Source organism: Anguilla anguilla, chromosome 4 (assembly GCF_013347855.1).
Source record: "Anguilla anguilla isolate fAngAng1 chromosome 4, fAngAng1.pri, whole genome shotgun sequence".
NCBI classification, from domain to species: Eukaryota; Metazoa; Chordata; class Actinopteri; order Anguilliformes; family Anguillidae; genus Anguilla; species Anguilla anguilla.
The window spans coordinates 44,976,746-45,003,737 of record NC_049204.1 but is presented as its reverse complement, the minus strand read 5'-3'; the positions used below and the strand labels follow the sequence as shown (position 1 = coordinate 45,003,737).

The window sequence follows — 26,992 nt, the reverse complement described above, 5'->3', positions numbered from 1 at the left end:
GCCGTTGTACCCTTGAGCAAGGTACTTAATCGAAATTGCTTCAGTATATATCCAGCTGTATAAATGGATACAATGTAAAAATGCTATGTAAAAGTTGTGTAAGTCGCTCTGGATAAGAGCGTCTGCTAAATGCCTGTAATGTAATTAATATCCAAATATGTGCTTGCTAACAAGCTAGCTGGCTAAAACGTAATTTGCTAATCATAACATAAAATACAGCTAGCTAACTGATTTTATTACATTCTTGAGTAACAAGTACCACATGACTGAAACCGCATTAGTTCTCAATGAATGATAAAAAAAAAAACAGGAGTTGGTAGGGGACTCAGACATTTAGACTCAAATGTATGCGAGGAGAAAAGTTTAATATCGAGTGTAATCTTATTCACAAAGCAGTACCTAACTAGCTAGCTATCGTAATGAATGAGTTAGTTTATGTTAGTTTGCATGCTACCCAGCAAGTTTTTTTCTTATTTTGGAGTAAATCTGTGGGAAACCTGTGAAAGGGCAAATAAATTCTTTTTCGCACTGGTACACAGGGGAACGCTACAAAATAAAAAAGCTCTTTGTCGCTGCCATTGTTTTGGTGGCTGTTAAGATAACCGGAAATGAGAGACCCCTACATCCGGTTTACATACCCGGAAATGTGAAATAGGCCTATCGGACCACATAGTGGTGCTTGGAAGGCCAAATTTATAATACTGGCTGTGTGTGCAGCTATATTTCCTTATTTTATTTATTTATTTATGTCTGTTTATCTTGTGTTGTTCAGCCATTTGATTTTATTTCACTTGTATTTTTACTGTATTGAGTGTTCTTGTTGTTGGGTCGTTTGAAAGTAATAATTACTATTTGCAAAAAAGTATCAGAACATATGGCCCCATCTTGCAAATACTGTTTCTCTTTGCCATTGCAGTTTGTTCATATTTGGCATATGTTGTTATCATTTTTTACATTAATTTAGCAGGTTTTGACTCTGGTGGACCTGCAATTGTGGCACCAACTACTTGGCTTCTTAGGAACTCTGTTATTTGCCTTGTGTTTAAAATTTACATATAAAATCGAAGATAGTCAGCTATAAAAGGTCTGACAAATACTGCTAATTGGCTTTCAACTTAGTATTTCACACCTGTGCAGCTGCCTTTGTAATTGTTATTTAGTTCATAGCGATTATGCCCCTCTCCGTGTTGTTTCCGTTATTTGGTCCAACCCCAGTAATCACAATACCATCTACTAAACACGCTTCCCTATGCATCATTGCCATCACAATTCACTAGTCTTGGCAGCTTCCAGAACAGTGGAAAGAATTCTCCAGAGACGGGTAACTTTGTTCTTAAAAATATTTTATTTCCAATACCATCAAAAGAGTCCAGCAAAGGGCTACTCCTGATATGCATAAATACATGCATACAAGCATGCATATACAGACTACAGCAATCTTTACAGACATTACTTGAGTATAAAAATATTGAATACAAAAAGATTTACAAGACGCTGAGAAACTTGTGTGCTTTGCAGGTATAAGGCGTGTAAGACTATCATGACAACAAAGGCTTGGAGTGCTGTAACATTCTGTACTCCAGATCAGTGACACCATAACACCATTTAGCAGCAAGATGAGAGTCTGTATCTAGGCAATAAGTCGGAAGTAGCTTGTGGCGTGCAAGTAACTAAATGGTTTTTTTAAAGTTACTTATACTCAAACTGACAGTGATTTCAGCGAGTACCTTTTTAACATCTATTCTTTACACCTGTACAGCTTTTCATCCTGGTGGTGGGGTGGATAGCATGCAAGTAGGTAACCATCAGGATAAATGAATAGTACAGGTGTAAAGCTCTGATATGAGCTGGTGTTAGAACGGTGCCTCACTGGAACAAAATTCTGGGACAAAGCTATCATAAGATAAATTTACCCTACCTCCCTTACCTTGCTTGAAATACCAAGTGGAGGTGCAATTCTCACACCTGACAATCACACATGGAACACAGTACATTGCCAAATGAACTTTCCTGCCAATGCTAGTGGGTTTTCCTTGCTCAAACAACCAATGACCAATCTGTTATTTTCATAGGCTGATTGCATCCATGCATAACCAATCATTGTTGTCTGAACAAGTGGCTGTTGAATATTCAAAAAGAGGTAATGATGCAATGAAAGTAGGATAAAAGCATAACCAAGACATACAGCCTACAGTACAGTGGACACAACAGTATTCCTTTTGACTTACTAGTTAATGAGCTCACAAATGTTAAGTTGCTTGCTAATAAAGAAAGTGAATTGTGACAGCAAATTTCCTGCTACATGTTAATGTGCACATACACCTATGGGATGATTAGTATCTTTTGTATAAATATGAAACAGTTAAGGATTTAGCAGTAAGCTTCTCTGAAGGTTATTCTGTGACAGTTCACTACATCATTGGCTGCTCATTGTCATGTCAAAATGCCGCTTTCCATCCAGGTACAGCATAGATTCTGTGGGTAAACCAAGAGAAACATATACTATATTATCGCTATGCATTCATCTGCTTTCAGGCAATCAGGTAACACTCAGCTGAGACTGTCCTAAAGGTAATCTCTGTTAAAAGATGGTAAAGATACATGCTATACAGCGGAGAAGCACATAACCATTCCATTATCATCTCTATAATATACAGGGAGACAACTGTAATTAATTTTAGCTATAAAGATGCATCCATTGAACAACTCTGTTACTATTAGGGGTGTCTTATGGGTATATTTGCATTTGCAAGGAACTCAGCCTACTCTGATAAAGTACATTTTCTCATTGAACCTACATAATGCAACTTAAAATTGAGGAGCACACCTTGATAATTCAGGATAAGAGGGAAAAAAATGTCCTCTCTGATGATTGCATATGATTCCTAATTTTGATGCATTTTTGGGCACCTTCCTTGTGAACTACCAGTCAGTAAAGCAAGTGTCAATGTCCCCCTGTATTCCATAATAATCCCACACAGGCACACACTGTACTGTCACTTCAGTAATTAAATTGCCTCTGACCAGGCTAATGACAGGGACTACAGGTTCTCTCCATGGACTTGACATGAAGAAAAATAATGACTGCAGAAATCACACAACTGACATCAACAAAAGAGCAATTGCAGATGAGACTATACTACTAACAAATAATGCAGGAATTACAGGAGAGACATAACAGAGAGAACAGAAGAAGAGAGCAGTCTTACCTCCATAACTTCTGGGCATGATCGCTGGTACGTCCTCTGGGGAGCTGAAGGTAAAATGGAAGATGTTGGTGGTGTTGTGCTGGCCTGTCAAGGGGTCAAGCACCTCCGTATGAACCCGGACCTGAATATATTTGTCCTGTGTGTAGCAAACCTGCAGGCAAGAGATAAAGATTAGTGTAATCAGCGCGTTATTTGAATCAGGTTTCCAATTGTTAATTAGGTGTACTCTGAGCGCTCCCTCTCAGTTCTATGTGCCAGCTCCCCATTCCAGTCTGCTCCCTCCCCCTCAGAAGGCGCTTCCAGCGACGTAGTCCCCCTCGACGACCTAACCTCTCCAACCTCTGCGACCCCCCGTTGTCCCCGTGAGAACTTCATGGTCTCAGGGGGGCTATGGAACTGCCAGTCTGCTACGCGCAAGGCTGACTTCATTTCCGCCTATGCCTCCCTCCTATCCCTTCAGTTCCTTGCCCTCACTGAGACTTGGATCACATCAGACAACTCCGCTATTCCTGCTGCCCTCTCGTCCTCCTACTCCTTCTCCCAAACCCCCGGGCCATCTGGCCGTGGTGGTGGTACTGGTATGTTGATCTCCCCCACCTGGAAATTCTCTGTTCTCCCCCTCTCTGACCTGTCTATATCCACTTTTGAATACCACCCTGTCTCTGTCACCTACCCTACTAACCTCTATATTGTTGTTGTTTATCGTCCTCCAGGGCCCCTGGGAAGTTCCCTAGATGAGCTAGACACCCCGCTCAGCTTCTTCCCTGAGGACGGCACCCCGCTGATCCTCCTGGGAGATTTCAACATCCACCAAGAGGCCTCCTAGTCTGCTGCCTCCCAACCACTACTCCTCTCCTTCTCCCTCCCTCTTGCTCCCCATCCTCCCTCCCCTCCTCCCACCCCCACTGTCACTGTCCGTCGTAACCTCCACTCCCTCACCCTCTTCTCTCGCTCCCAGAGTCACTGCTCCCCTCTCTTTCATCATTCTTCAAACTCCCCACTGACTCTGCATCCCTCACCCTAATTTCATCTCTCCTCAGCACTCGACTCTATCTGTCCTCTTGTCCCAAGGCCAGCACGCTCATCCCCTCCCAGTCCATGGATGTCTGACCCCCTACGCAAAAATTCATAACTCCATTACTAACCCTCGTCAACTGTTCTCTATTTTCTCCTCTCTCCTCAGCATGCCTCCTCCCCCACCTCAGTCCTCCTTCACTGCAGATGACTTCGCAGTATTCTTTGATGAGAAGATTGCAGATATCCGCACCTCCTTTGCGCCCTCCTTCCCCCCTGTGCCCTCCCCCTGTTTTTCCACATACTCTCCCCTCACAGACGCTGATGTTTCCCAGCTCCTGCTCTCCCACCGCCCTACCACCTGTGCTCTTGACCCTATCCCCTCATCTCTCCTCCAGGCAATCACACCAAATATCCTCCCATTTGTCACCTCCCTCATGAACTCCTCCCTGTCTTCTGGATGTTTCCCCTCATCCTTCAAGAGGGCCCACATCACCCTGCTGCTGAAGAAGCCCACACTAGACCCTTCCGCAATCCAGAACTACCGCCCATTATCTCTCCTTCCTTTTCTTTCTAAAACGCTTGAATGAGCTGCATCTAACCAACTCCCTGCTTTCTTCTCTCAGAATAACCTGCTCGACCCCCGCCAGTCTGGCTTCAGGCCTAGCCACTCGACAGAGACTGCACTCCTCTCTGTCCGTGAGTCACTTCATGCCACACCAGCAGCCTCCCTCTCCTGTCATGATTCTGCTAGATCTCTCAGCTGCTTTCGACACTGTTGAGCACTCCATCCTCCTATCCTTCCTGGCAGCAACAGGGATCTGCGGCACAATCCTGGACTGGATTGAGTCCTACCTCTCTGATCGCTCCTTCCAGGTTGTTTGGGCTGGTAGAGTATCGCCGCCCCGTCCCCTTGCCACGGGAGTTCCCCAGGTCTCAGTCCTCGGTCCCCTTCTCTTCTCCTTATACACTAGATGCCTTGGCCCTGTAATCTCTGCCCATGGTTTGTCTTATCACTGCTATGCTGACGACACACAACTCTTTCTCTCCTTCTCCCCATCGGACACACAGGTCCCTGCCGCATCTCCGCTTGCCTGAGGGACATCCAGACCTGGATGGACAATCACCACCTGAAGCTCAACCCGGGTAAGACGGAGCTAATCTTTATTCCTGCTCTAACCTCTCCCCTCCTCGATTTTTCCATTTCCCTAGGGGACACCTTAGTGACGTCATCATCCTGTGCCAAGAATCTGAGTGGTGATGGACAGCAGGCTGTCCCTCTCCAAGAACATCACGGCGGTAAGCCAGGCGTGCAGATTCTTCCTGTACAACATCCGGAGAATCCGCCCCTTTCTCACCACCTACTCAACCCAGCTCCTGGTCCACGCAATGGTACTGTCCCACCTTGACTACTGCAACTCTCTTCTGGCTGGCCTACCGACATCTGCCATCAGACCCCCGCAACTCATCCAGAATGTTACAGCTCGTCTGGCCTTCAACCTCCCCAGACACTCCCACGTCACCCCCCTGCTCACTACCTTCCACTGGCTGCCTGTCATGGCTCGCATCAAATTCAAAACATTGGTCCTAGCATACCAGGCAGTCAAGGGATCAGCCCCAGTATACCTCCATAAGATCTTCAAACCCTACATGCAAGACAGACCCCTCCGTTCCGCTACCTCAGGACGCCTGGCACCTCCCCCTCTTCGCACTTGTGCTTCCCAGTCACGTCTCCTATCTGTTCTGTTCACGATGGTGGAAGGACCTTCCCGTGGAGGTCAGAACAGCTGAGACACTGATCACCTTCAAGTGACGATTGAAGACTCACCTCTTCAGGCTGCACCTCTCCCCATCCCTCCCTACCTCCCTGTAGTCTCTAATCTTGTTGCTATCTTGTTATTGGTGAAAGAATATTTTTATGAATGCCAAGATAGACAATATTGTCCATTATGTCATGGGTGGGGCGTGTAGTTGTAGATGAGACTGCAGGGAGGGGGTGCGTGTTAAATGAACGACCAGAGCGACAATGGTGGCGCTGTGAAACTCCGTATTCGGCATAGTTGTCGTCTATTGTCTACTAATGAAAATAAAACAATGTGTTTCTGTTTTTACCTCATACTTTGGTTGCAGTAGCACCGAATGTCTGAGTTCAGTAATCTCGGCATGCCGGCGTGCCGACCACTAGGGGGCTTTGCGCTAACAGGCTAACCTACAAGGTCCAAGTTAAACTACCCGGTCGCTCCCTGCACTTGGCACTGTACTTCCCTAGGGTTTTCAACACACTTGTTCCTGGTTATGGTTATACACTTTGTTGTACGACGCTCTGGATAAGAGCGTCTGCCAAATGCCTGTAATGTAATGTAATGTAATGTAAAGATAATCATGCAACAAATATACTACAGGGGACTTGATAAGCCACTTTTCTCCAGAGGCAGAAAGCAGAAATTCCCAAACTGGGGTTTATGGGCCGTCAGCAAACTGGAAAATCCATTTTCCCGTTTTTAAGAATATTTGGTTCACATTTGTTACAACCCAGTGTTTTTGTGCTTTGCGTTTTTTTGCTGCCACATTTGTTTTGGTCTCCCTACAGACTGAGAATGATGTCACGATCCCATTGCGGAGATGCAGATACGAAGATGCATCAGAGAGAGGGACACAAGCCATCACCTAGCAACCAGGTTGAAGGATGGCTGTTGCTGAGGATGCTGGGATCACCACAGGGCAATGCTATAAGAAAGAAGCTGGACTATAAGATAATGTGCATCTTCTCAGTTAGTCTATTGTCCACGGTTCACAGTCTTTTGTCTACAATCCACTGTCTATTGTCCGCTCTTGGTCATCTGATGATCCTAACAACATCGTCAATTCTGTGCTCAGCCACAAACATTTCTATAATGTGATTGTTAAATCACCAGCATAGCCTGTACTAGGCTACTTAGTTATAGAAAATTATTTGAGATGAGAGTAGCAGGTTGTAAGGATAGTCAGTGATTACCCCAATTTCTATCTCAGAAGATCTACTAGGAATTGGAGGACGGACTTTTGCAAAAGACCCACTCTGGAGTGGGTTACATCTACCAGCCCTGCAACCTGCACTGAGCCTGTATATATGCTTTTAAGATCTTTGGGATATATAGATCCAACTCCCTTTTTTGCCATGTAATAAATGCCTGTTTGCCTTTTATATATCACTTTGTGCTCAATTGGGTCTTCTTTCAGGCTGTGGATATTGCTGAGGTGGTGTCGCATTACTTCCAATTGCATACACCCGTTTATTAGGGGTCCAAGCAGCGAAGCTGGTGGAACCCTATTGTATCTTATTATTATTCTTATTTTTCGCCGCTAAAAGTGTCTGAGGCTCAGCAAACATAAGTCCTAGAGCAACCAAATTTGGTAGGTGGGTTCCTATGGCCCCCCACTACTCAGGCACTACAAATCACCTATGTCGGCCAGATGGTGGCGCTATAACAAAAGGTCATGCGTAAAAAGCCATAACTCCCACACCATAAGTCAGATCAACACAAAACTTCATCGACTGAAGCATCTGAATGTGCTCTACAACTGTGCTATTGGGACCACCTATGTCCGCCATATTGTTTGCCCGCCATTTGGACTTTTTTTTAGTTGCGGCGCAGAAGAGCTGTAGCTCCAAATCTAAAGTGTTACGACATCTAGTAAACTCCTTTATGGCAAGCGGCTAGAAGACATCCATGGTGACGCAACTAAGTCTAGTTTTTATCAGTGAGGGGAGGGTCTGAACTTCATAATGGACAATATTATCTATCTGGGCATTCATAAAAATATTCTTTCACCACTCAAAAATCGCATTCCGTCATAGCAACAAGATAAACCCAACAATAGCCCTAAGATATGCCAATACGACAGTGAAAACGCTGCTCACTGAGTAACAAAATAAATGAGACAACGTTTTAAAAAATGATACCATGTCATTCTACAGTCAATATCTGGGACTATATATTGAATAAATATACAACATTACTGTTTGTTTTACGCTTAGAGATGTCCCTTTTGAGACTGAGTGGTCATATATTGTCTTGGACAATCCCTTTATTGGGATGACAGGTATGCCATCCCGCCAAGTTATGCCTTGGCGGGGGCATGCCCCATACCTATACAGCACTGAGAGTTTGGCACTTTTCAGGGTTCCCCACAGAAATAACCACAACAGCCACAGACACTCAACCCTTAAAAACATGAAATTCTATACATTCTGACCCCATTTCAACAGACAGATTTCATAAACAACTTCACATGTCCACACAATAAAGCCCCAAACTAAGGGGATTTTGCGTTTTCTCCTTCTTCTTCTCTTTCTTCTTCTTCTCATTCTTATTTTTCCTGCCGCCTATCCCACTAACAACATGTCTCCCACATTTCACTGACACCAGCCAAATCTTCACCTACACGACCCAATCAAAAACGCGCATACACACGCAAAATACCCATAACTTTTTACTCTGAAACGTTTCCAGTTTAAACAGCTAGTCCGCCTGTGGCTTAGTGGGTAAGGTTACAGTCTTGGGAACACGGGGTCGTAGGTTCAAGCCCAGCTAGGAACACCTTTCTTTAAAGGAGTACCATGGTGATTTTCACACTTTCTTGGTTTTATGTGCTATTTGCACAAGAGGCATTGAACAAACACAATGAGTAAAGTATTAAATATGTCCGTTCTGTATTTTTGGAGAAATATGCATTTTAAATTTATCGTCCTATTTTCAACCGGTTGAGAAAGTTCTCAACTTGGTGCCTCACGAACACAGTAACCACTCCCCTTTCCACACCCCGTAAACCCATGGATAACTCGAGACCCATAGTTTGCGCCGCTGGCTTACAGGGCAAGACAATGCAAATATTTCACTAACGTTAGGTTCACTTAAATTAGAGTGCCTTTTAAGGACTATTAGATTATTTCTGGTTATATTAATTTAGCTAGCTAGCTAGCTAACGTTAGCTAACTAGGTAGTTCGCTTTCAAAAGCTATGTTATCGATAACGTCAGCTAGCTAGTTTGCTTTTATGAGGACGTTATAGTTCTGCTTTCATCTTAACTTGGCTAGCTAGATAGCAAAAATTATAATTGGATATAAGTCAACGTCCTTATCTTAGCTATCTATCGATACTTGATATACTACTAAGCTAGCTAGCTTGTGAAAAGTCTCCCAAAAATAGTGCTTATCATGGGGGTAGCTAATGATAACGGGGCACGGTCTGTCAATCATAGCTAACTGACAGTTCTCATTACCATGCCCAGACGGTTTGGGTGAACTTTTATAGTGGGAAATTTAGGCTTAGAAAAATACGTTTTCAAGTACATTGAAATGACTGAATAATAAAAAAATTATGCACATTCGTTTTGTTGTTGCCTAAAGACAACTGGGAAGTGTCACGTTCAATCACCATGTTACTCCTTTAACCTGCTTCGACCCTCACTAATAATTGTCTACTACTTATCAATTATTGCTTTTGCACCATATCTACCCGCTGTTCACCGTTCAGTTATTAACCGGCTACAATATTGCTAAGCCATATGCATTATGACGTACCGTCTGTACGTTCAGTTATTAACCGGTTACAGTATTGCAAAGCCATATGGATTCAACGGGAGCTCTTCTGTGCTTACTGGCCTGTGTTCTTCTTTAAAACCACCGGCAGGTTTGCTAATGATATTTCACGCATTGCATAGCTATGGCATGGTGCTGCACTAACGAAGTCACAGACTGGTAAACCTCCGGTTTAAGGGTTGAATCCCGCCTCGCCCTCAGGCAGATCATTTCCTCTTTTACACTAACGTTTTCTTACGCTTATATTTGCTTTACCAAAACTCACTCACGGCCACCCATATGCATTTCATGACGGCAAATGTGTTCCTTTTATTAACAAGTTACACCAGTTCACCACTGTGTCATTTCTACTAACTATACTTCTTCACTTGGCTACCATACAAAACCTTCTTATCAACAAACGCCACGTTTCTACATTCATGTTACCTCGCCCTGTTCTCTATCTAGCCACATACAAACAATTACTACGTATGTACGTTCTGCAACTCCGCATTAAACCATTACATTTAAAATCATGATTCACTCATAAATATAACTACTAGCACTGAACATGAGAAAAACACATTAGTGCAATAGTTATTTAACCCTCCACTTCAACAACTAACATTTAATACAGACTGTTATATATACCATTTGACAAGGAAACTAAGCTTGCTCATGGTCACTTCATTTAGGCTACTTCGCACTATAGTCTGTGATCATGTCAACCTTCACCTACATGCCCATTTTGCTAAAAACATATTGTTTCAACTACGCAATTTCATCATTTAGCCTAATTTATCTCACGCTGTTGTTATTTTCTCATATGCAAAGCCTGCTGGGACATATGCGTCTGCTCCTATTCTCCACTATCAACTTTTCCGGTTCTAGCTTAGCAAAACAGCAAAGAGGATTCCTACCTGCAGATAAGCCTATCAAAATGCCTTATAAACCTTACAAACACTAAAAGTGCATCTTCACGAAATAACAGACAACGGAGCAGGACAGAAGGGTACACAAGTTGCGACCTAGGCAGCTCTAATTCTATGGGCTTGCTGATTCTTTTGTCAATCAAGGCTCGTTGGATGCCCATCAAATCCGTGAGTAGCCTACATACACTGGCCATATTTCACCTTTTCTGATGCGTTTACAATTACGCCACCGCACCAATTGTCACAGCCACTGTTTTACATATATAGCAAACCAAAACTGCTAAACGTACACGCTCATCAGACTGTACAAATTCACACAAGGATAGCCATAATCCACAACCGTTTCTTACAGGGTCATTTGGCCCTGTGTTTTGTAATCTTACCATATTACAATGCCATGCAAACGTTGTGTCAGATCAAAGTGTCAAATATTTCGTATTGCCTCATGGAACACATTGAAATTCATGTAGAAAACTGCTGGTCAGTCACTACAGGAAGCATATTTCTCCAGAAAACATATGTTTATACTTGCTTCTGAACTGAATTTGAGTAAATGTACAAGTGATTGTATATTTACAACGTACAATAAATACATGTAAAATACATATTGTAGCCTACATACATACATAGAGAGCTTCTTTATCCCCATGGGGACATTTCCCTCGCAGCATGTTACATTCACATTTACAAACAGACATTTATACCAAGAAATATACAATCATTCACGCAACAGAAAGGCTGGGCACCAAAATACATACATACCAATACAAATTGGACATATAGATGCCTATTCAATCAATCTTGACCGTGAGAAAGCCATCCACACATATGTTTGGCCTGTCCATGTACTGCACGCTTATATACACACAGGGCCAAGTGACTTGAAAGAATTGAGGAAATATTGGGTAGCATTGCTTTGGAATACATGTTATGAAATTTCGGTGAGGCAAGATAGCCTATATTGTTTGTAGTACCGTAACTTGGCATCATTTTGATATCAATACTTTTAATGGCAGGCCTGGATTTTGGCAGTCTGAATGAATGAGTTATTGACGGTGTATGTCTTGTATGTGTGAGTAACTTGGCATTTTTGTACGTTGAAAACGTGTTTTTTATTAGATGAAATATACGCTCATCTGTGATGCATGGTACCTTTAAAAATAGGTGTGTGTAATACCACACATGTTGTTTACGGCATTGTCGCCATTTTTAGTACAGCCCGGCTTGATTGACAATTCATTTATTCAGTAGGTGAGAGTATAAGCTTTCTAACGATGTATAACATGTCTAATTTTGCTTTTGGAATAGCGTTTTATAGGTAAGCGTAACCGAAAATTTTCTTATCATCCCATTCACTTATGCATTCACTCGGTGGTAGCAGTAGACACTGCACCTAACGAAACGTTGTCAATGATTTTTCATAATTTCTTGGAAAATACTATTATTACTGAGGACTTCTGGGCACAGCTAAGCCATATGTTTGCTGATAACCCTATCTGACATTGTTTTCTGGAGCAAAACAGAATCGGATAGTAACATTGCTTTACTGTCTCTGTCTCTATCTACTGAACACATAAAATTCCATCATTGCTATGTAAGCATTACTGCTCAAAATATTTCGGTTCGTTCCGTTGCTACCATAATATAACAAACTTTCTTGTGTCTACAGCTGCAGTTTCTCGCTGCAATTACTAATATTGAATATAAACAAAAGACGCAATTTATGCTGTAGTCTACCAATGTTGAAAATAATAATACGGTACCATCTACCATTCAAAGTAGCCAAAGGGAAAGTATGTTGATGGCCACATCCTGAAGAGAAAGAAGGAATCATTTAAAGGTGTTTCTGTTGTGATAACTTCCATGCCTGAGCCTGGCTTTCGTGAAATGTCATCCCTTCAAAAGGATTATGCTCTCCAGAATTACATGCCAAACCTTAAGCATATTACATGCCATTCCTTAAGCATAATTTTGCGTCATTGACTAGCAAGCCTGGTTTGCAAAAAACTGTTAAAATACTGAGAGACACTGGCACTGCAATTATTAATTTTGGAGGAAGTTTTGCCCGTGTCTGAGAAATCTCCTTTTGGCACCAGTGCCCTTGTGTAGAGATTTGAAATGGGCAGTATTGATGTGCCACTGCACACTATTCTGCTCAAGTCTGACCTCCTGACGGGTCACATTATTATAGGCATGTGACAAGGTCTTCCTGCAGAAAGGGTAACCTTCATTTTGGAGAATGACTTAGCTGGGGGCAGTATTTTTGCTAGCCCTGAGGTGACACCTGCCCCTCTTGTCTGATGAATTTATGAAGAAATACCCTGCTTGTGCTGTCACTCATGCTATGTCCAAAGGACTTGTGACTATACCTGACACAAAGGCTTGCAACGTCCTTGCATCAGATAGCACTTATGAATTACTGTAAGTGATTTATTCTTCACAAAATTTATTTTGATTTACAGTCTCCCATTATTGCTGCAGACAGGGATAAAACCACACTTGCGAAGGAGGCCAGTAAAACTGAAAGTGTCAATGGGCTTAAGCAGCTGTCTCTGTCACAAAAATAGCTGATTGCTGAGCTGAAGAAAGACTCATTTATAATATCTTCAAAAGTGCAATTCTCGAGCAGGAAATTGCTTTAGTGCCAAAAGGGTACTTATGATGTCCAAGTGAAGACCAACTGACGCACCAATTCAGGATGACTTGAGCATTATTTATCAAATTGTGGTTCCACCTGCGTATAGCAATGAGGTGAGTGGTTTTACTCATGGTGACTGCTTTGTGAAAGGAGTTTGTGACAGTTTGTCAAAACTTTTGGCATGTGATGCAGGTGGATTTCGGGTTTTAACACATTAAAGAATACATTGCTTCTATATAAATGTTTTTGCTATGTTTCAATGAAAATTGCCATGGAGGTTAAAGGTGCCATCAGCTGCATTGACTGCAGTGTGTTTGCAATGAGGACAGGGGTCTGTTGCTCCCAGGCAGGTATCTAATTTCAGCTTCAAAACACTCCTGTAATGGAATTGCCTTGGCCATGAATGTGAAATTATGAAGTCAAGAATACCCAATGTCCTTTTATGGTTTAAATTCTAGCGACAGAATAATACAATAAAGGGATCACAAATGCCTACAATGTTTACGCCTTGGCGGGGCACGCCCCATACCTATATGGCATTTTTCAGGGATCCCCACAGAAACAACCGCAAGACTCTCAGCCCATAAAAACATGAATCTCTGTACATTCTGACCCCATTTCCACAGACAGAATTCATAAACAACTTCACATGTCCACACAATGAAGGCCCAGACTAAGGGGGTTTGTTTTTTCTCCTTCTTTACTTCCAAAAATTCTAACCCACAGATTATCTCCTCATTGGACATTTTACCGATACCAGCCAATTCTTCACCTCCACCAGCCAATCAAAATCTCACATACAGACGTAAAATGGACATACCTTTTTACCCAACAAAAGTTCCAGTCTCAATAGCTAGTCCATTCATAGCTCAGTGGTAAATGTCATGGTCTATGGATCGTTGAGTCACAGGCTCAAATCCTGCCTGAAGCAAATTTTTCCATTTCTAACACATGCTCATTTGCTCACTAATAATTGTCTACTACTTCTCAACTATTGCTTTTGCACCACATCTACCCTGTCTTTCATCGAACGTATAGATTGCATTATGACATACCATCTACCCGTTCAGTTAACCAGCTACATAGCCAGGCCATATGGATAAAACCAGAGCTCAGCTGTGTTTACTGGCCTGTGTTCTCCTTTAAAACCATGGACAGATTTGACCAAGAACATTCACGCCTGGAACAGCTGCATGACGGTGGCGCACTGCTAAAGACATTGACTGGGAAGTGTGAGGTCGGACGATTGAATCCTGCCTCGCCCCCAGGCAGATCTTTTCATATCACTATTGTTTCAAGTCACTTGGCCCTGTGCTTTTTAATCTTACTATTTTACAATGTCATTCAAACTTTGTGTCACATCAAAGTGTCAAATATCTCTATTTGCCTCATGCAACACATTTAAATTCATGTACAAAACTGCTGGTGAATACCTACAGGAAGCATATTCCTCCACAAAACATACATTTATACTTGGTTGTCAACTTCATTTTACTAAATGTACAAGTTCTTGTAAATTTTCTACTTACAATAAATACTGCACGTAAAATAAATAATGTACATACATACATAGAATATTTCTTTATCCCCATGGGGACATTTCCCTCGCAGCATGTTACATTCACATTTACGAACAGACATTTATACCAAGAAACATCATTCATGCAGCAGAAAAACTGGGCAGCTAAATACATACATACCAATACAAATTGGACATATTGAGGCCTATTCAATCAATCTTGACTCTTACAAACCCATCCACACATATGTTTGGCCTGTCCATGTACTGTATGCTTATACACACAGGGCCAAGTGACTTGAAATAATTTAGGAAACATTGGGTAGCATTCGGAATACAGCTTCTTTAATTTTGGTGAGGCAAGATAGCCTATATTGTTTCTAATTCAGTAACTTGGCATCATTTTGATATCAATACTGTTAATGGAAGCCTAGATTTTGCCAGTATGAACGAATGAGTTATAGACAGTACTTTGTATGTGTGAGTAACCTGGCATTTATGTACACTTGAAAACGTGTTTTTTATGAGATTGATATTACTCTATGATAGGCATGTTAAACAGCCACTGAACTGCAATCTCTAGCGGTTGTTGAACAAAGAGGTGAAGGTCCTCAAGGGCGCTTGTTTTTGAGAATCCACAGCTAAAGACATGATGCTATTGCCATTGCTGGATATTCTCAGCAGACATATCATTCAGGATCTGACAGCAGATCATCACACTAAAGCTAATCAAGCTTGGGACTTTACTCAGGGCAGAACTGCACTTCCACTTGGGATCTGGTGGTTGGAAAGACAGAACAACAGACTCACAGGTGGGCTGACACACAGAAAGACGGTGATAGGCAGGTCTCACTTGTGAGGAAAGAAGCAGAAGGGAGCCAATCTCCACCGGCTTCTGGAAGAGGATGTCATCAACAGCAACAAGGTTAGGTCGACACCCACTGAAAGACACAAAGGGCACTGATTAAAGCACATTCAAGAAATGCCCATACAACACTTAATAAAATTGTTAGTGTTCATTACTAACCTTTGTGATGTTTAATCAATTTTTTAAAAAAAAGCTTTAAAATGTGTACAATGTTAAATATAAACCAAAATGCAATGAGAAAGCATTCAAATGTTTCTTTTATTTAACCAGGTAAGTCTCATTGACATTAAGAATCTTTTTTGCAAGAGAGACCAGGCCAAGGCAGCAGCATTACGATAAACATAATAAGTTACAGACACTACACATGTTTAGGGCCAGTCATACCCAGCACATGCAATACAACTGGGACTGGGGCTAAATGGAAATACAGTGCCTTCAGAAAGTATTCAGACCCCTCCAACTGTGTAACTGTGTTACATTACAGCCTTATTCTAAAATTGATTAAATTAATTTATATTCTCAACAATCTACACATAATACCCCATAATGACTAAGCAAAAACAGGTTCAGACATTTTTGCTAATTTATTCAAAATAAAAAACTGAAATATCACATTTACATAAGTATTCAGACCCTTTGCCATGACACTCAAAATTGAGCTCAAGTGCATCCTGTTTCCATTGATTATACTTGAGATGTTTCTACAACTTGATTGGAGTCCACCTGTGGTAAATTCAGGATTGTGTCGACGTACAGATCTGGGGACGGGTACAAAAATTTTTTGCAGCATTGAAGGTCCAGAAAAACACAGTGGCCTCTATCATTCTAAAATGGAAGAAGTTTGGAACCACCAGGACTCTTCTTAGAGCTGGCCGCCTGGCCAAACTGAGCAATCGGGGGATAAGGGCCTTGGACAGAGAGGTGACCAAGAATAATAATAATAATAATAATAATCACTTTATTTATATAGCACTTTTCATACAATGGTTTGCAGCCCAAAGTACAGAAAAGCATTTGCAATTAAAAGAAATGGAAAACAGAAAAAATAAGGCAATGGAAAATATATACAATAAAAATAATGCAATTATACAAGGCATTGTACATAAAATAGGAGAATAATAAGATGCATATAAAAACGATAAAAAAATAAAATACATTAAAATCCAACATAAAACTGATAATAAAACTAACTAAAAGCCATCCTAAATACGTGCGTTTTCAGCTGTGTTTTAAAACTGTCAACTGACGGTGCAAATCTGATATGTTCTGGAAGAGTGTCCCACATCTTTGGGGCATAAAAACAAAAGGCTAACTCTCCACTTTGTTTATGTTTTGCCTTTGGAATCTTGAGCAAACCAGCACTAAAGGACCTTAAGAACCTGATGGCCACTCTGACAGAGCTCCAGAGTTCCTCTGTGGAGATGGGAGAACCTTCCAGAAGGACGACTTTCTCTGCAGCGCTCCACCAATCAGGCCTTTATCGTAGAGTGGCCAGACTAAAGCCACTAAAAGGCACATGACAGCCACTTGGAGTTTGCCAAAAGGCACCTAAAGGACTCTCAGACCATAAGAAAGAAGATTCTCTGGTCTGATGAAACCAAGATTGAACTCTTTAGCCACAATGCCAAGCGTCACATCCGGAGGAAACCAGGCACCGCTCATCACCTGGCCATTACCATCGTTACGGTGAAGCATGTTGGTGGCAGAATGTTAGTACCTGAATATTAACGTCAAAAGTTTAAGCAGTGGCAGGGGATTTTCTTCTGTGGCAGCAACTGGGAGACTAGTCAGGATCAAGGGAAAGATGAAAGGAGCAAAGTACAGAGAGATGATGAAAACCTGCACCAGAGCACCCGGGACCTCAGACTGGGGAGAAGGTTCTCCTTCCAACAGGACAACGACCCTAAGCACACAGCCAAGACAATGCAGGAGTGGCTTTGGGACAAGTCTGTGATTGTCCTTGAATGGCCCAGCCAGAGCTCGGACTTGAACCCGATCTAACATCTCCGGAGAAACCTGAAAATAGCTGTGCAGCAACACTCCCCATCCAACCTGACAGAGCTTGAGAGGATCTGCAGAGAAGAATGGGAAAAATACCCCAAAAACAGGTGTGCCTATAGTGTCACAACCAAGAATACTGACTCTAGGCTGTAATCGTTGCTAAAGGTGCCTCAACATAGTACTGAGTAAAGGGTCTGAATACTTACGTAAATGGGATATTTCCGTTTTTTATTTTTAATAAATTTGCAAAAATTTCTAAAAACCTGTTTTCACTTTGTCATTATGGGGTATTGTGTGTAAATTGATGAGAATAAAAATGAATTTAATCCATTTTATAATAAGGCTGTAATGTAACAAAATGTGGATACTTTCCAAAGGCACTGTACACAACACCAGGAAAGAAAGTTCGGAGTGGATTGAACAAAGCAGTAAAATATGACATGAGTTTTCCCAAAGGTAGGCCCAAAACTCCTGAAAACCTCTCCAGATGGCACAAAACCTCTCCAAATTGGAATATTGAGTATATCTTTTTCCTCAGCCATATTCCACTTCCAGATGCTAATTCCACTGAGGTACCTCTGGAACCCCACAAAAGAAATATTCTTTATTTACCCATTTTCTCTTTTTGACTAAGCCCTGTATTTCAGTCAAATGCAAAATAGTTTCTAAGTTTAAAATGTGTTCATAATGATTAGTTATCAAACACTCATTTCACTTGGGTAAAACCAAGTGATTTGGTTGATTCTAAGTGGACAAAACTAGGCTTCGTTAACCCTAGCCAGCAAATGTATAATCTGTCAAACATGTTTGATGGCTTGTCAGTCATGTACATTCTGTAAATGTCTACCTGGGCTGTGTTTCACAGATGTGCCAGCTAACTATAATCCCAAACAATTTGCTGACATTTTGGGATGAACTGCAGAATTCTCAGTTTCACAAAGCAAATTCAGAGTCTTAAACTTTATGCTTTAGTTAGCTGGATAACATGAACACACGGTGAAATCACACACACGCACGCATGCACACAAATAGCAGACATTAATGCAAGGTTCCAATGTTGATGAAAGAACCAGCATTGTAAGACTGGCATTTAGAAAGGAACATGTTTTTAGCATTATAGAGACTGACGAGATTCTTTAAGGCAGTGGTTCTCAAACTCACCCTGGGGGCTCCGTGCGTATGTTGACTCTGAATCCAATCATTTTAACAAGTGTTGTAAAACCAAGTGATTTGGTTGATTTGCGTGCGTGCGTGCGTGCGTGTGATTTCACCGTGTGTTCATGCCACTCTGAGCTCTGTCAGAGTGGCTATCGAGTTCTTGGTCACCTCCCGGACTAAGGCCCTTATTGCTCAGTTTGGTCGGGCAGGCCAGCTCTTGGTGGTTCCAAACTTCTCCGTTTAAGAATGATGGAGGCCACTGTGCTCTTAGGGACCTTCAATGCTGCAGAAATCTTTTTGTACCCTTCTCCAGATCTGTACCTCGACACAATCCTGTCTCGAAGGTCTACGGACAAGTCCTTTGAATTGATGGCTTAGTTTTTGCTCTGACATGCACTTATATAGACAGGTGTGTGCCTTTCCAAATCATGTCCAATCAATAGAATTTACCACAGGTGGACTCCAATCAAGTAGTAGAAACATCTCAAGCAGGGTCAATGGAAACAGGATGCACCTCAGCTCAATTTTAAGTGTCATAGCAAAGGTTCTGAATACTTATGTAAAAATTTCAGTTTTTTATTTTTAATAAATTTGCTAAATAAATTCTAAAAATCTGTCTTTGATTCATCATTAAGTATTGTGTGTAGATTGACGAGAATAAAAATGAATTTAATCAATTTTAGAATAAGGCTGTAACGTACCAAAATGTAGAAAATGTGGGGTCTGAATACTTTCCGAAGGCACTGTAGCTAACCATATCTATTTATTTCACATCATGTAGGCCTATTTGTAGTTAATGTCTTGCAGTAATGCAACTTTACTAGCTGGCAATGTGACCTAGCTACCTACTTAGCTTGCTTCACAGAAGTAAAACACTATTACCTTGTTAGCTTAGCTAACTGATTGGCCAACCAGCCATTACCTGCAAGTCTGTTTAGTTAATGTTAGACTATATCGGTAAAGTTAGTGTAAAGCACGCTTGTTTGTTCAACTGTCATTGTTGGTCTATTCTGCTGTAAGCTGATATTACGTCTACCAACATTAAGTCAGGGGGGACCATTTTTAAAAGTGTGAATTTTAAAAGTATAAATCGTTTTGCAAAGAAGCAATCTAAAAGACGTGTGGAAGTTAGATTGTCAAGTTTGGAGTTTGGCAGTTGTAACAGGAGAACAGATACTTGGATGTAACAGCGTTGGCTGTTTGGATGTAACACGCTAAATATCTTCTTTGTGTCACAAGCTTGAACTGCACATGTTCAGTAGCTAAGATATTCTTTCTATGTGAAAAATGAGAAAGATTTGAAAGTTTTTTTCCCAAAGATTTCAGAGGTTTGTTTTTGGATAGATCCTTATGCTCATGTGGCCATAATATTAGACTTTGATCATAATAATCCTTGATCTGCCCTCTAAAAATGAAATACTTCCTGACGTGCCAGGATGCTAGCTTTTGGCGAAATCGAGCCAAATGTGCAAGGTGGTTAATTGGATACAGTGTACAAATGTACTGGTCAGAAAACACCAACATCAGGCACTCCAGTCCAGCAAACGCTAATAGAGACCAGCACTCATTTCATTCTGACATCCCGACAAGCTATCTGTCCAGAAATTCAAAAATATTAAAGCGTTATGGTACATATAAAAATTACATTAATTTTCAAACACCTGGTTTCTGTTTATAAGAAAAACTTCAAACAAATTCCTTACAATTATGATAATTTTTCAATGATTAACTGTAAACGTTAACTGTAAGGAGGACTGTAAGGAGATTTAAAGTTTCAGACTGTACATAACTCCTTTTGTGTCTAGTTATACACACAACTCATGGCCAGACATTCAGTACACCTTGTGAGAGAGAGTGATGATTCTATCCAGTCCTGTGATTTATTTTTGGTAAGTAATTTCTTTTGGTAAGTCAATTAAGGCATCTAACTTTGTTCACATCAGAGGTATTGAGATTTTTTTATTGAGAAAAATTGAGTTATAATGTCTTTAGCCTAGGTGTATGTAAACTTTTGGACTGAACTGTACATGTATGCCAGGTTTCATGATCGAACAAAGTACAAGTGATGTTTTAGTAAAAGTGGCCATGACCACAAGTGCTGTTTTGCATTTGGTGGCCATAGAGTTTTTAAACTTTTTTTGTTGATAATTATTCAGTTGCAGACTACAGACTCTTTAAAGCCTAATTTTGCCCTAAGCATAAGCTTTATACTCGAGGACTAGTTCACAAAAGATTGTCAAAAATGGCAAAAAAAACAAAATGAATGCCAGGGTTGGTTATTGAGGCAAAGATGCTCCCTTTTTTGGAGGCTTCGCGGCTTCAACCTTTAATATGCTTTTAATGTTATTTATTAATATTAACCCCTATAGGATATGTAGTGTTTAGATTTTGGCCTTAGAGAGGGAATCAGTGAATAAGAATGTGGCCTGGCCTCCCCGTCACAAGCATCAAAGCAAATGTGATTGGGGCAATATAAAATCCACTGATACCCTAATCTAGGCAGACAATCTATGGGTCTCACCCCTTCCGAAGAGACAAACCAGATGACACAGGACACCAAATCGGGGGTTGGAGACCCTACATGCCTAACATTTCCCTTTCCCATGTCCTCTTTAAGTTTGAATGCAATCTTGAGGTAGGTCAGTCCTTTTCATAAATTAGTCTGACCCCCTTCCCTTCTCTCATAAACCTTAACCCGCCATCACCCAATCAGGGCAGACATCCTCAAGCCATGCTGGGTAAGGTATTTAAGATTGCCGCAGGAAAAAGTGTTGTGTTGCGTTTGGTTTCGGAGGCTGGAAGAAGAGTTTTCCACTTTTTATTTTGGTGGTGGTTGCTAGGTTGTGTGTTTTTAGCTGGTTTCTTTGTGGCGCTTATTGGAAGTGGGTGATACCTTGGCAAGGTCTGGCTGATCCGTTCCTCTCTCTCGTTCTCTTATCCGTCTCTTTCTATTTTCTGGTATTTCTAGATTAGTTGTTTAAGGTTTTGCTCTATGGCTTCTGTTGTGTAATTTAGAAGTAATGTGCTTGCATTCAATAAAGAATGCATGTTTTCAATTCATTAATATAATTGACTGCTTCTTATTGAATTCAATTATTTAATCTGAAAACCTGATATACAGCTTGTTTTGACTTGTTGGTTGTGTACCCTTCTTTCCTGGTCCGTTTTCCTGTTATTTGTTCTGAGATCCACTTTTTGTGTTTATAAGGTTTATAAGGCATTTTGATACACTTAGCTGTAGGTAGGACCCCTCTTTGCTCCCTTCCCTAGCTAGATCACTGACCTTATGTGACAATTCGAGAAGAAAAACTACATAACAGTTGCGACAAATAGAACACTTGTCATTGGACAATAGCATGCACAGACATATTTCCAAGCAATCTCTGCATATCAGAAAATAACAGTAGTACCAAAGAAATGACCATAAATGATTAAACTGAGTAGTTAAAACAATGTTTTATGCAGAATAGGCATTTAGGTGAAGTCTAACATAATCAGAGATTATAGTACTAAGAAAATACTGACCATGAGCCAGATGAGGTTCCTTATTGAATAGTATATAAAACAGACGGTATTAGAAAGTGATTGTATATACAGTTGTGCAAAGAAGGCGTGGAATTGAATAGAAAAACTGTTGTACAAACGTAGTTTTATCACGTAGACGACTAGTAGTTAGAATTATGAATGAGTCATGTTTTTAAATGGGATGTTTTTAATGAAGACACGACAGACGTACTAATTGTTTGTATGTCGGGAGACAGAGAACAGGGTGAGGTAACATGAATGTAGAAACATGCCATTTGCTGATAAGAACGTTTTCTACAGTAGCCAAGTAAATTAGTGTAATTTAGAAGTAGTGTGCCTGCATTCAATGTATGTTTTCAATTCATTAATATAATTGACTGCTTCTTATTGAATTCAATTATTTAATCTGAAAACCTGATATACAGCTTGTTTTGACTTGTGGGTTGATTCCACCAGTTTTCTGTAGACCGACCTATCAAAGAATTTGGCGATTTAATTGATAATTCTAATTTTAAACATAATTATTAAATTAAATCTAATAATACATTTACATGTAGGTTAAGTGAGGGGTTCTAGCATGCAATATCACTTGGTTCAGTATTCAGAGTGCTGAACATTTTAACAAGGGCATTCACTGTTGGAACCGCTGGATTCGGAAAATAAACATATTTTTAATTAATCCTTGCTTGTCCGACACCCCCTAACATTTGAGTGACCCTCATAAAAATAGTAGTGGGCCAATGTGGATCAAATACAGATGAAGGGAAACATGCTCTGAATCAAGAAACGATGCAAATTCCAAAAACATATATGGGAACGTGCTGAAAGAAATATACATACATATAGGGGCGTTTTTACATTAGGGGCATGTGGGGCAGTGCCCCACCAAAGATGGCGCTGTGGTGCAAGATTCTCGAACATCTGAACGTTGTGGCATAATGCATTTTATATTTAATACAAAATAGTGATTCAGTGGTGAAACTAGCGTGTATAAATATAATAAACTTGACTCGCAATCCTTATAGTGCTGTTTTGGAGTAATTTCCTTTGTGTGTATGTATGTGCTCGCGCTGCAGACTGCGCTCCCTGTCCTATCTCTCTGCTGTGGGGCAGCAGAGCACTCTGCCCCATCGTTGCTAGGGGAACAACGTGAGCATGATCAGCGTAAGCAGGGAAAACCTCCCGCAAATTAGGTTGGGCGGAGGGGCAGAACTGTTTCTGCCCCTACGAATTCTGCCTAGCAACAGGTGAGCCACCTGAGGTAGCAAAAAAATAATTAAAAAAGCTGTTAATCGGGTGATGTACGTCTATTGCTAATGCTAGAGTGAGAGCACCTATTATCTTCGACAGACAAGAAAACGTAAATAAATTTGATATGAAATAGGCGAAATATCGGTAACAACCTGTACCTAGTTATGTAGGGAAAAATGTCCTTGTCATCCTTCAGTAGTTATTTTTTCAGTACTTTCGCAATTGTTTTCTGTGCCGGCAAATAAGTCAGAGGTCGTCCAGCGCTAGCCATGGGGACGTGTATCGACTACCCCATATAAATGAATGGAACTTGACAAATTTGCTAGCATACTGTATAAGTGTCCTATCTTGTGTATTTGAGTTTAATGAGAGAAAGGGTGGTAGCTATCAGCACGTCTAGGAATCCGTACATATTCACTGTTGTAACCCAAGTCGCAGGACGCAAAATAGCCTTTAGGAAAGCAGTTCTTTGAAGCAACCTCTGCGCCATTGCATTTAATGGGTCGCGATGAGATAATTCCGAGCGTGTTGCTTATCTTAAAGTTGACATTGTAAATAAGGCTGTATTAATATAACTAAATGTATACGTATGAAGTAATTTTTTTACATTTAGACAGTTTATTATGTGTATTTTTACAGGACTTACATTTTAATAGGCAACGATGTCCAGTTCTCTCTAATAAATACGAAGTAAATACACTAGCAGTTAGGGTGGTCGATACACATCCCCCCCCCCCTCGGGTGGTCGACAATAGGTGCTCTCACTCTAGCTAGCTAAAGTTTTCAATTTCAAGTTGTGTGATTTTATTTTAATTTTTGAAGGTTCTTAAGTTCAAGTTTGAACGAGTCTTTATTTTATTATTTAGTTTGTAAATCTTTCTGCTCCCTGGCACTTACAGTGCAGCCCATATAATAGAATAGGCCTACCGTAGACTAAAGCCCCTTTTCCACTGCAGGGCCGAACGGTTCTGAGCACGGAGAGGAACGGTTCCGATGGTGTTTCCACCTGGAAACGGTCTGGCACGGAATGATTACAAACCGTGCCCAGTACAATATTTTTGGCAGGGTTAGACAACCATGCTCAGTGCAGCAGAACCGTTTGGGTGGGCAGGCTTAATGACGTATTCACTGATTGGTTTCACATTACGTCAGTTTTGTGACTTCGCATACGGTCTCTCTTCACGTCCTCTTCCGTAAGCTAGGTCAGTGGAGAGCGCTAATATAAATAAAAATGCCAATCAAAAATCGTATTCCGTCATAGCAACAAGATAGACCCAACAATAGCCATACAGATATACAGCAGTGAAAAATCTGCTCACTGAATAACGAAATAAACGGACAAAGATTTAAAAAATGATACCATGCCATTCTACAGTCAATATCTGGGACTAAATATTGAATAAATAGGCTACATAACCTTACCATTGGTTTTACGCGTAGAGATGTCCCTTTTGAGACCGAGTGGTCATATATTGTCTTGGACAATCCGTTTATGAAATTGATGCCTGGGTACATTCAAAATAGCTGTGCAAGACACCACACGTATCGTTTACGGCGTTGTTGCTGTTTTTAGTACAGTCTGGCTTTATTGACAATTCATTTATTCAGTAGCCTAGGTGAGAGTATAAGCTTTCTAACAATGTATAATGTGTAATTTTGCTTTTGGAATAGCGTTTTATAGGTCAGCGTAATCAAACATTTTCTTATCATCGCATTCACTTACGTATTAAGACGCTGCACCTAATGAAACGTTGTTAACGATTTTTCATAATTTCTTGGAAAATACTATTATTATTGAGGACTTCTGGGCATAGCTAAGCCGTATATTTGCTGATAGACCTATCTGACATTGTTTTCTGGAGCAAAACAGAAGCGGATTGAACTCGTTGATTTACCGTCTCCGTCTGAACACAGATAAAATTTCATCATTGCTATGTAAGTATTACTGCTCAAAATATTTCCGTTATAGGCTACACGTTATTTTTGGATTGAGAGTCTTTAAATAGGTTAGTGGTATTATATAATGTGGATATTTCACACTGTAATGTAAGCGTTAGTACTTTTTTGAATGCATGCAACAGTGATGGTCAGTGGAGGATACGCTAAAAAGAAAAACCAAAAACAGACCAAAATACACAGAATCCTCATCTGTTTCGTCAGCCAACGAAACATAACATAACAAAAAGAAAACAGTATGGGGAGCGGCGACAACCACGGGCGCATATTACATTCACAACGGGACGCCGTCGCTGATCCACCGCGTCACTTGCTGTCCTCACTAGATACTTCCTAGTCCTGGTTTTAGCAGCCCGACGGTGGAAACAGAAACTACCGTTCCCACGAGTACTGAGCAGCGCGGAACGGCACGGAGTGGCCCTGGTAATGGTTCAGCCCTGCAGTGGAAAAGCGGCTTAATTGGCTACCTTTATTTTTTGTGATGGTGACGTCATACAAAACTGCCCCACCAGAAATGCCATGCTAAAATCGCCACTGCATACATATCTGTATATTTTTTCAACTTTTATTTATTAAGCAGTTGAAAATAAGAAAATAGTTCAAAGGAAGTGCATAATAAAGTTGAATCTGAGTTACAATTTAGATATGCACATGCCTGTATGAGAATACTAAATTGGCAGCACCAAAACCTAGTGATTTGCAAATGGGCCAGTATTTTCAGTGTGCAGGCCAGTAACTTTGAAAATGCAATGGCCCAGATGGAAAATTGACCTGAATGTCAACCCCTGGACCACACTTGCTAGAAATGAGAGAAACGTCACAAGATTTAATAACTCCTACAAACACAATAGGGTGTCAACAGATTTGCTGCTTGGCCCCCTAAAAATGATGAATAATGAAATGTTCCTGGAAAGATTCATAAGCACAGTTTGTGATCAAATCTGTTTGTATGCATGCTTTGTGAATGAGGCTGAATTCACTGTCTGAATTTTTCTCTGCGCTTAGTCAAATAAACACTGGACCTACACTATATGTGAGCTGTCCCTCCTGCTGCTGGCCATTCTGAAACTCCACTCGTATCTCACACACTAAAGCATGAAAAACACTGTCCCCAACGAGGTGTGTGATTTTGCTGCCCTCTCCTACACTGTATTGTCAATAAAGAGTAGGGCCACAGACTTATTCTGTAAGCATCAGGTCCCTCCTCTCACCACTATGAGGTTGCTATAGTCGTTTCTCAAGTCTGTTATTAAAAAAAATCCCATTGTGAAACATTAATGGGCTGATATAATCATGTAAAATGCCACAAGTTTCTGAGCATGTAAATGCGTCTGGAGGTTGTCACTTTTTATTCTTTTTGA

The 26,992-nt window shown here is 40.8% G+C and overlaps 1 protein-coding gene across 3 annotated transcripts in view; it reads right to left on the bottom strand.

The window, feature by feature from the left end:
• Window positions 1–1,322: 1,322 nt before the first annotated feature.
• Window positions 1,323–26,992, bottom strand: part of acot9.1 (acyl-CoA thioesterase 9, tandem duplicate 1) — a 70,437-nt gene continuing 44,767 nt past the window's right edge. For all 3 annotated transcript variants that reach the window (XM_035413615.1, XM_035413617.1, XM_035413618.1), the window contains 3 exons: window positions 15,726–15,813; window positions 3,210–3,360; window positions 1,323–2,475 (listed from right to left, as the gene is read on the bottom strand). In XM_035413615.1, coding sequence (XP_035269506.1) covers window positions 2,417–2,475; window positions 3,210–3,360; window positions 15,726–15,813 — 298 coding nt within the window. In that variant the 3' untranslated portion in view covers window positions 1,323–2,416. The remainder of the gene's footprint in view (window positions 2,476–3,209; window positions 3,361–15,725; window positions 15,814–26,992) is intronic.